This window comes from Motacilla alba, chromosome 22 (assembly GCF_015832195.1).
Source record: "Motacilla alba alba isolate MOTALB_02 chromosome 22, Motacilla_alba_V1.0_pri, whole genome shotgun sequence".
NCBI lineage: Eukaryota > Metazoa > Chordata > Aves > Passeriformes > Motacillidae > Motacilla > Motacilla alba.
In genome coordinates this window covers 2,389,161-2,399,363 of record NC_052037.1, presented here as the reverse complement: position 1 = coordinate 2,399,363, position 10,203 = coordinate 2,389,161, and the positions used below count along the sequence as shown (strand labels likewise).

The following is a 10,203-nucleotide window of genomic DNA, read 5'->3' as shown; positions in this document are numbered from 1 at the left end:
CACACTCACTCCTGGTATTTGGGAGAGCACACGATGGCGATGGACTCCGGCAGCATCATCTGGTAGGAGCAGTGGGTGTGCAGGTCCACGCTGGACAGGAAGGCTGTCTGGGTGGGGTGGGTCTGCAGCAGGGACAGGGGACAGCACTGAGAGGCTGGGAACCCTCCCAGGGGATCCCGTGTGCCAAGGGAAGCTTGGCAGAGCAGGCACAGCTCCCTGCAGGGCACAGGGGACACAGCTGGGGTGTCATTCATGGAGCTGTGGAATGCTTTGGGTTGGAGGGACCTTAAAGCCCATCCAGTGCCACCCCTGCCATGGCAGGGACACCTGGCACTGCCCCAGGCTGCTCCAGCCTGGCCTTGGGCACTTCCAGGGATTCAGGGGCAGCCCCAGCTTCTCCGGGAACCTGTGCAAGGGCTTCCACCCTCACAGGGAACAGTTTCTAACCAGTATCTCATCTAAACCTCTCCTCTTTCCTCACAGGGAAGAGTTCCCTCAGTATCTCATTTAAACCTCTCCCCCTTCCTTCTCAAAGGCCTTGATGCTTTAGGAAGGGACCCAAACACGGGGCAGGCCTGGATTTCCCCAGCAGAGAAGTGACCGAGGCTGCTGCAGAGAGAAGCAGAGGCTGCTGCCCATTCTCTGCCACCTCCTGCAGTAACTCCTGCTCCAGCAGCCCTTCCCCTCGGGGCTGGAGCCCGGCGGTGCCAGGGCAAGGAGACTCACGTGGATCCAGCCCAGGGTGACGAGGCCGTGCTGGTCCTGGATGACAAAGAGCTCCTCCTCGCTCTCCGTGGTGCAGGAGTCGGGGCCCCCCAGCTGCTTGGGGACGATGACGTGGGTGACGGTGAACTCGTTCCTCATCTGCAAGGCAGGGCCACCAGGGGCAGCTGTGACCCCCAGGTGTGAGGGACCTTCCTGAGCCTTGGGAGCAGCCCATGGATGATGCTTTTCTCTTGGAGCTAGGAGCTCTGAGAGAACTTGTCACACCTGAGAGTTCAGCTGCCATGAGTGGCGTCAGATGAGCAGGATGGCTCTCGAGGTAGTGTTGGAAACAGGAAAGTTTTAAAAAAAGGCAAAATAACAAAGCTCTCACAGAGAAACACTGAGCTAAGGGCGAGAGCTTTTTGCTCTTGCTAAAACACCCCACAAAAGGGATTATTTCCACAGTTCTCTTCTTTTTCTGGTGAATTACCTAGGCCAGAGCTCTTGGCCTCTGCCCAATCAGGCAGCCCCAAGTTTGAAGTGAAGTCTCAAAGGTCTTATGAGGTGTCTTTGTACCAAACTGAGGGGAAAAACTTCTGGGGTTCTTGCCTTTTGAAGGAGACAAAGAATAATTCGGCTACTCCCTCAACAGAGGGCACATTCCTACACGGGGATGCATCCACCACCCATCTGCAGCTGCAGCTCCACGCAGTTCCAGGATTTTTTCCTAAGGAGTTCCAGGATTTTTTCCTAAGGAGTTCCAGGATTTTTTCCTAAGGAGTTCCAGGATTTTTTCCTAAGGAGTTCCAGGATTTTTTCCCCGTTTCATTCTCCCTGCTGTGCAGAGCACCCCCAGGAGCTCAGAGAAGCCCTGGACACCCCCAGACCCAGCTCTCCACTCCAAAGGGACCATGCCTCATCCCTAAAGCATCCCCAGAGTCTGGAAGCAGCTGGACTGCAGGAAGTTGCTCCATCAAACGATTCCATTTCAAAGCAAACTTCTGGGAGTGGCTCGGGGCAGATGGGCTGGAGCTGCCAGCAAAACCCGGGCACGCAAAGTCTGGGGGGGACACAACGTCCTGTCAGCCTGAGGGCCACCAGCTGGGACACCAAAAGGACAAGGAATGCCACCAGTGGGACAGAAGAAGCTGAATGGGGACTCAGGGTGGAGAAACCCTAACCCAAAAATGAGGAAAGGGAGAGGCACATCATCCCAAACATTCCTGACACCACACTGAAGAACCCAGGACAAAAACCAGGCTGCCTGAGCCACTTCCAAAGCCGTGGCACTGTGACAAGAGCCCCTGTGCCACTTTTGGGTCCCCACAGGGGCTGTTTCCTCACAAGTGACAAGAGCCCCTGTGCCACTTTTGGGTCCCCATGGGGGCTGCTTCCTTACGAGTGACAAGAGCCCCTGTGCCACTTTTGGGGTCCCCATGGGGGCTGTTTCCCCTGTGCCACTTTTGGGTCCCCATGGGGGCTGTTTCCTTACGAGTGACAAGAACCCCCTGTGCCACTTTTGGGGTCCCCACGGGGGCCGTTTCCTTACCAGCTTCCCACAGAGGATCCCACAGGTCTCCACGCCCCGCACGGTGTTGGCATCAGCCAGCTGCAGGAACTTGTGGCACAGCTCCCTGGGGACAATGACCTGGCGAAGGACATCCACAGCTGCACCTGCGGGGAGCAGGGAGCACGGTGAGCAGAGGCAGGAACGCTGCAGGAAAAGGTCCCTCAGGGCAGGATCTGAAGGGATGACACGGGGAAAATCCACCCGGGGTGACAAAGTCACCTTCCAGTGGTGGCCTCAGGGAAACGTGTCACTGTGACACGGTGTGACGCTTGGTAAAGGACGGGTGGCACCTCTCAGAACAGGGAAAGGGAGGTGGAGAGGGGCAGGATCCTCTGGCAGGGGGTTAAAAGCAGTGTTTGGTTACTAAACATGAAACCACACACGCTCAGAAATGGTCATTTCAAGCAGGACGTGTCACGGGGCAGCACTCAGCCCCTGGACGCGCCTGGATCCGTGGTTTGGAAGCACATTTAGTGGGATTTGGTCAGGAGGAGGATTCACTCAGCCCAGCCAGGAGCTAAACCCCAATCTCCAGCAAGTATTAGCATCAAGGAGAGGCAGACAGGCTGCAGACCCTGCAAGAGCAGGGAGGACAGCACCCAGTGAGCCAGGAGAGCAAACCCCCACCCATGAGCAGGAAATTCCAAGAGCTTCCCAGAGAAGCTGGCCGTGTTTGGCTCAGCCCCAGCAGGGAGAAGAGCTGCCCCAAGGGGTACTAACTGTTCTCTGTGCTCCCCAAAGCACTGGGCTTCAAAGATCTGTCCACAACAGGAGGTTTGGACGGCACAGTCCTCGCTGATGGACTTGCTGGGTGAAGCGGAGAGACCGGAACCTTTGGGGCTAAATCTGTCGGGGGCTTTTCCACGCCAGGGATGAGGGGTCCATCCACAGACTCCGGCTCTGGCTTCCCAAACTCCTGCACTATCCTCAGGCGCTCCTTCTCCAGCTCCTGCTGCCGGATCATCTCCTCGAAGGCGTGGAACTGCTCCTGCTCTGCCTGCTGCTGCTTCATCAGGGCTACCCGAGTCTTCTCCTCCTCCAGCTGCTGCTGCAAGGCCAGAGGGTGTGCAAATTACCCTTCCCCCTGCTGCTGCAAGGAGGAACACGCCCAGGGACAGCAGCAGAGAGAGGGACGCCAGCCCAGGGCAGACCCCCAGCCATTCCCAGGTTATTCCTAAAGGACACCAGCAAAGGAAACTTCAGCTTGCAGGGCACAGATCCAGAGCCAGCTGCAGCAAGGGCAGGAAAAGCGCTGCTTTACCCTCCCTCTTCCAGGGAATTACAATCCCAGGTCGAGTTCCCTCTATCCTCTCAAGTCAGAGCCAAACTGACTGCACAGGCGACTGCTCTGCCCACACAGATCCCAGGGTTGTGGTGGAATTACAGCCCCTCCACCCTTCCCCTTTTTAAATTGAATTTCTGCTCCTAGTTTTTCATCACGGGGCAGAGAGAACAACCCAAGCCCACAGCCCCAGCTCAGGCTGCCTGGGGATGCACGGGCAGCAGAGCCACGGCCAGCTGTGCCAGAGCCACCTGCAGTGACATTGGGGCCACCCAGACTGGACATTCCCGAGCACCCGGGGAGCCCTGGAGCTGCTGAACCCTGCAAGGCTGAGGGGCTCCAGGGGAGCACAGTCTGCTGTCACTCACCTCCTGCTCCTTGTACTTAGCATAGTCCTGGGCGTACCTCTTTAGCAGCTCCTCCTTGAGCTCTTCGGCTCGGGGAAAGGCTACTTCCTTCAGTTTCTGGAGGAGGAAACTCAGCATCAGCCTGGGGCAGCCCATAAGGCAAGGAAAACAAAACCTGAGCGGCTGAAGAGTCCAAAAAGCACCACCAAAATCACTGAGCAATGGCTGGGGCGGTGCTGTCCTTTCCTCCTCTGGCTGCAGCTCCTGGAGGCTGGGAGGGATCTCCAAGGATTCCCTCGGAGGAAAGAAAATCCCCAGCCACCGCTCGTGGTCTGTGGAAAGCAGGGAGTTGAACAGGGAAGGAAGGAAGGACACCCCAGCTGGGCACCACAGCCAGTCCAGTGCAAGTGCAACGGGGTGAGAACCCCCCAAAGGGTAACTCAGACAATCCTGGACTTGTTTAGGTTACAAAACACCTCCAAGATCATCCAGTCCAACCTTCCCCCAGCTGTCCACCACTAATCCATGTCCCCGGGTGTCCTGGAACACTTCCAGGGACAGTGGAAGCCAGGGACAGGACTGGACAATGCTTTGGGGGAAGAAATTTTCCCAATACCCAACCCAAGCCTCCCCTGGTGCCAGGTGAGGCTGTGTCCCCTTCTGTCCCTGTTCCCTGGGAGCAGAGCCTGACCAGGAGTTGTGCAGGGCCAGAAAGTCCCCCCTGATCCCCCTTTTCTCCCTCTGAGCCCCTTTCCCAGCTGCCTCAGCTGCTCCTGTGGCTCCAGCCCCTTCCCCAGCTCTGGACATGCTCCAGCCCCTCAATCCACAAGGGACTTTTTTGGAGTGAGTGGCCCAGAACCAAACCCCCGAGGGCTCAGCACTGCCTGGCCAAGCCAAGGCTCCTCAGCATTGGTGTGGATCCCTCATCCCAGAGGCAGGGAAGCCCCGGGCTGATGCCCCTGACCACGCTCCCACTTACTCTGACCGTCTCCCTCTTCTCAGGGATGGCGGCGTTTTTGTAGTCGCGGTGCTGCGGCAGCTTCTCGATGAAGAGCCTGGAGAGAGGGACAGAAGCTGCAGGTCAGGGGGACCCCTCTGCTCCCCCCGTGGGGCTGCAGGAAGCCTCCATCCCTCAGCAGCCCCTGGAGCTCTGCATGGCTCTCAGATCTCACCCAAGCCCTCTCAGGCTCTCCTTGCACCTGGCCTCTGGAGGTGACCCTGGGGGACAAACGTTTCTGTTTGGAAGGGAACCCTGAACGCATTTGTTTGGAAGGGAACAGACAGTGCCACAGAGAGCAGAACAAACCAACCGAACAAAACCAAGCAGGAAAAACTCAGGAGTCACAGAAACCCTGCAGCAGACCAAGCCAGCACCCCCGAGCCCTCCAGGACTCTGTGTCCCCCTGGATGCTCCCGGGGAGGATGCAGGATCAGCTGGAGGGGAGGATGCAGGATCCCGGAGAGGATGCAGGATCCAGGGCACAGCTGGAGCCCTGCAGAGGCCGTGGCTGCCCCCCAAAAACCCCAAAAACCCCAACCCCAGCGAGGTCCCACTGCCAGCTGGGGGTGCCAAGTGGGTCACGGTGCCCGAGGAGACACAGCGAGGCCCCGAGCCCTGCCAGCAGCCCGGGAGCCAAAGGGAAGGGATTCATTAGGCAGGATTAAGAGCAGATGCTGGCCTGGGCTGGATGGAAAAACCAGCAGGGACAGCTGGGTTTCCACAAGTCAGGAAGTGGGGAAAAGACGTGGGCAGGAGGAGGAGAAGAGGAGGGCTCAGGAAGGCAGAGGAAAACCCCGGGGCAGAGGAAGGGCTGGAACAGCTCCTGGCTCCTCTGGAGAGCCCTGCTGGGGCCTGGCAACACCAGAAGCTCCCACAGCCAGCACTTCTGGGCTGCTGCAAAGCCCCGGAGCCCAGCAGAGCAGCAGCTGGGGAGCAGCCAGAGCCAGGACTATTTTTAAGCCCAGTTCTGGTGCCCAGGCCAAGCCGGTGGCTCTCGAGGCCCTCGAGACACCCCCACGAGTCCCTGGAGCTGATCCGAGCAACTGAGGAGCCTCAGCATTACAGAAAACTCCTGTCTTGTTCCTTTTTTCCTTCTTACTTGGCCCAGAATTGTGCCTTATTCCTTTTTTTCCTTCTTACTTGGCCCAGAATTGTGCCTTATTCCTTTTTTTCCTTCCTATTTGGCTCAGAATTGTGCCTTATTCCCTTTTTTCCTTCCTATTTGGCTCAGAATTGTGCCTTATTCCCTTTTTTCCTTCTTATTTGGCTCAGAATTGTGCCTTATTCCTTTTTTATTCCTTCTGATTTGGCTTCACCAAGCCAGCCCAGTGTTCCTGCTGGTGATTCCAACACCCTTCTGGATCAAGGCAGGAGAAGCTGCTCAGGACCACAGGCAAGGTGTTAAAAATCCTGGAGATAGTTCCAGAATCCTGGAACGGCTGGGATGGGATGGGAAGGGACCTTAAAGCCCACCCAGTGCCACCCCTGCCATGGCAGGGACACCTGGCACTGCCCCAGGGGGCTCCAGCCTGGCCTCGGGCACTGCCAGAGCTCCAGGGGCAGCCCCAGCTGCTCTGGGAATCCCATCCCAGCCCTTTCCCACCCTCCCAGGGAGGAATTCCTTCCCAAAATTCCATCTTTGGGCAACCCAGGGCAGGAGCTCACACTGGGCAGGGCTGCGGAAATCCCACCAGGGCAGGGGTTTCCCAAAATCCCATCCAATCCATCCCTGCCCTCTGCTGGTTTAAAACCATCCCCCGAGCCTGACACTCTCTGCCTGTGTAAAAATCCCTCTCCCTCCTTTTCAGAACCCTTCTCTGGGCAGTCAAAGGGACCCTCAGGTGTCCCCAGAGCCTTTTCTGCCCCAGGCTGAACCCCCTCAGCTCCCCCATTCCCAGGGAAGGGAGAGCACTGCAGAAATCCCACCAGGATAAAGGTTTTTCCTGGTGGAAACGATAATTTCCCTGGTGGAAACAATGATTTCCCTGGTGGAAAAGATGCTTTCCCTGGTGGAAAAGACGATTTCCCTGGTGGAAAAGATGATTTCCCTGGTGGAAACAATGATTTCCCTGGTGGAAACGATGATTTCCCTGGTGGAAAAGATGATTTCCCTGGTGGAAAAGGTTTCCAGCCAGGCTGGAGATGCCAGCAGCACCATTTGAAAGCAGCTGGGGACACAAGCCAGCACCTCAGGCTGCTGCAGTGACCCAGGCACCAGCTCATTTGTTTAGTTAAAACGTTTCTCCTCCGGCCCGGGCTGCGTGAGGGGCCTGGAACCCTTCCCAAAGCTTTGCTGGGAACCTTTCCCGAAGGTTTTCCACTCCCCAGCTCCCGGAGCAGCCTCCTGGCCTCGCCGCCATGCCCATAAAAGCTCAGCAAGGGCGAGGCAGGGAGCAAAGCTCATCGGAGAAAAATGCGATGGGTTTGAGGGGCAGGCAGGGAAGGTGCCCACGGAGATGCCAAACGGTGCCCGTGGAGGTGCCAAACGGTGCCCAGGGAGATGCCAACCCCGCCCGGGAGAGTGGGCACAGCACAGAGCACGGCAGGGGGAAGCAGGAGGGGCAGCTGAGGGGAAAGCCGACAGGAAGAGCCCGCTGCCCCCTCGGGATCAGAGGTTTTATCCTTTTAAACACCACAGCTGCGCTGAGGGGGCAGGGAGCGCCTCCCTCGGGAGCAGGGGCCTTTTGAGGATTTATTGCCTTTACAACTTTTGGGTTTATTTATTTTTACGCCTCAGCAGCTGAGCACCCCAAACCCCTCAGGGCAGAGCACCCCAAACCCCTCAGGGAGCAGATCCCTGGCAGACCCCAGACCCACAGGGCTCTCCCACCTCTCCCAGCCACCCCAAACCCCTCAGGGCAGAGCACCCTAAATCCCTCAGGGAGCAAAGCACCCCAAAACCCTGAGGAGCAGCAGAGCACCCCAAACTCCTCAGGGAGCAGATCCCTGGCAGACCCCAGTCCCACAGGGCTCTCCCACCTCTCCCAGCCACCCCAAACCCCTGAGGAGCAGAGCACCCTGAACCCCTGAGGAGCACCAGAGCACCCCAAACTCCTCAGGGAGCAGATCCCTGGCAGACCCCAGACCCGCGGGGCTCTCCCACCTCCCCCAGCCACCCCAAACCCCTCAGGGAGCAGAGCACCCCAAACCCCTCAGGGCAGAGCACCCTAAACTCCTCAGGGAGCAGATCCCTGGCCAAACCCCAGTCCCACAGGGCTCTCCCACCTCTCCCAGCCACCCCAAACCCCTGAGGAGCACCAGAGCACCCTGAACCCCTGAGGAGCACCAGAGCACCCCAAACTCCTCAGGAGCAGATCCCTGGCAGACCCCAGACCCGCGGGGCTCTCCCGCCTCCCCCGGCCCCCGTCCTTACGTGATGTACTTGTGGTAGAGGATGAAGGCGTGCTCCAGGTTGCCCTCCTGGCAGTAGACCGTGGCCATGCGCAGCATCTCGACGCCCGAGCGGAAGTAGCGGCGCGGGGGCACGTCCTCGCTGACCTGCACGCTGCTGCCCGCCCGCACCAGGCGCCGCACGCGCTCCTCGGGAGCCAGGCTGGCACCGCCCGCGCCCGGCATGGCCGCGCCGGGGACGCCACCGCGGCTGCGGGGACACGGGAGTCAGGGTGGGGATGGAATGGGGAGTTGGGGATTGGGGGATATGGGAATCACTGGGTCAGGGAATGTCAGAAACATAGAAATCGGGGAATCGGGGAAATCTGGGAATCACTGAATCGGGGAATTGGGGGATCTGGGAATCACTGAATCGGGGAATTGGGGGATCTGGGAATCACTGAATCGGGGAATTGGGGGATCTGGGAATCACTGAATCGGGGAATCGGGGAAATCTGGGAATCACTGAAACACAGAAATCAGGGAATCAGGGAATCGGGGAATCACTGAATCAGGGAATCAGAAAAACAGAAATCAGGGTATCAGGGAATTGGGGAATCAGGGAAATCAGGGAATCACTGAAACACAGGAATCGGGGAATCAGGGAAATCTGGGAACCACAGAAAAATAGAAATCGGGAAACCGTGGAATTGGGGAGTCGGAAATCAGGGACTCACTGAAACACAGAAATCAGGGAATCAGGGAATCACAGAAATCACTGAATCTGGGGATCAGGGAATTGGGGAAATCAGGGAATCATGAGTCACAGAATCAGGGAAACACAGAATCACTGGGTCACAGGAATCACTGAATCAGGGAATCGTGGAACTGTGGAAATCAGGGAATCACAGAATCACTGGATCACGGAATCATGAAATCAGATAATCACAGGGCTCCAGGATCCTCCCAAATCCATCAGGATCCTCCCAGATCCACCCTGACCCAACAGGATCCTCCCAAATCCTCCCTCCACAACGGGGCAAGGGGAGCCCCAAAAGGAATTCCCCTGTTCTGAGGAGAAGCATCCCCCAGCCCTGAGCAGATCTCAGCAGTTCCTGGCAGAGATGGCGCTTAGAAATTAATTTAGGCTAGAAACTAATTTAGGATTTACGACAGGAACCTAAAGCGAAGGTTCCCACAGCCAGACCCCCCCTCCCCGCGATGGGATCCTCCTTCCTGAAGGGAATATCGCCCCGCCGGAACGCCCCGGGGCGGGCCCCCCCTGCTCGAGGGAAGCTCCCAGCCTCCCCTGGCCTCCCCTGCCCGCGCCGCCATACCGGCCCCCCCCAGACGGAGCCCTCCTGCCGGGGTCTCTCGGGGGAGCTCGGCACGCCCCAGCACCGCGGCCCTGGCGCCTCCCTCGGTGCTCAGAGGGCCCCCCCGGCAGCGGCGGGGACCCCCCCATCCCGCAGGGCCCTCCCAGCCCGGCCCGGCCCTGACCTGGCGCGGGCGGCCGCCGTTTCCCCTCAGCACTTCCGGGTTCTTCCCCACCTGCCGCGGCCTCGCTCTCGGCTGCCAATCAGAAGCCGCCTCAACGTCCGGGTACGCGGCTTCCGCTTCCTTAGGGGGGAACGCCGCGCGTCGTGACGTCACGGCGGCCGCTCTTAAAGGGGCAGCGTCCCCGAAAAGGGCGCGCTCCGCCCAGCCCAAACCCGGCCGGTTTCACCCCAAAACCGCGCCCGACCCCCGAAATCAGCGCTCCGCAGCCAGGCTGGAGTTTGCACAGCGTGGAAATTTACTTTAGCAAAAGTAAAAATGTTTTCACTTGAGTAAAAACGTTGCTGAGTTACCCACTGGCAAAAAATGGGTAAAAAGGAGAATAAAAATCAGAGTTTTCATGGTCAGTCCCGTTCCTTGCCCTGAGAAATCAACAAAAACCCGTTTTGTTGAAGGTCCAGGGATACCTGAG

The 10,203-nt window shown here is 58.4% G+C and overlaps 1 protein-coding gene across 1 annotated transcript; it reads right to left on the bottom strand.

Annotated features, from left to right (window-relative positions):
- Positions 1–5: 5 nt before the first annotated feature.
- LOC119710957 (STAM-binding protein-like) lies at positions 6–9,894 on the bottom strand. Its single transcript, XM_038160517.1, has 8 exons — positions 9,735–9,894; positions 8,278–8,505; positions 4,884–4,959; positions 3,926–4,021; positions 2,996–3,323; positions 2,255–2,379; positions 727–864; positions 6–122 (listed from the first exon to the last, which is right to left on the bottom strand). The coding sequence occupies exons 2-8, from the start codon at positions 8,478–8,480 to the stop codon at positions 6–8; spliced, it is 1,083 nt and encodes a 360-aa protein (XP_038016445.1). The 5' UTR covers positions 8,481–8,505; positions 9,735–9,894.
- Positions 9,895–10,203: the final 309 nt, after the last annotated feature.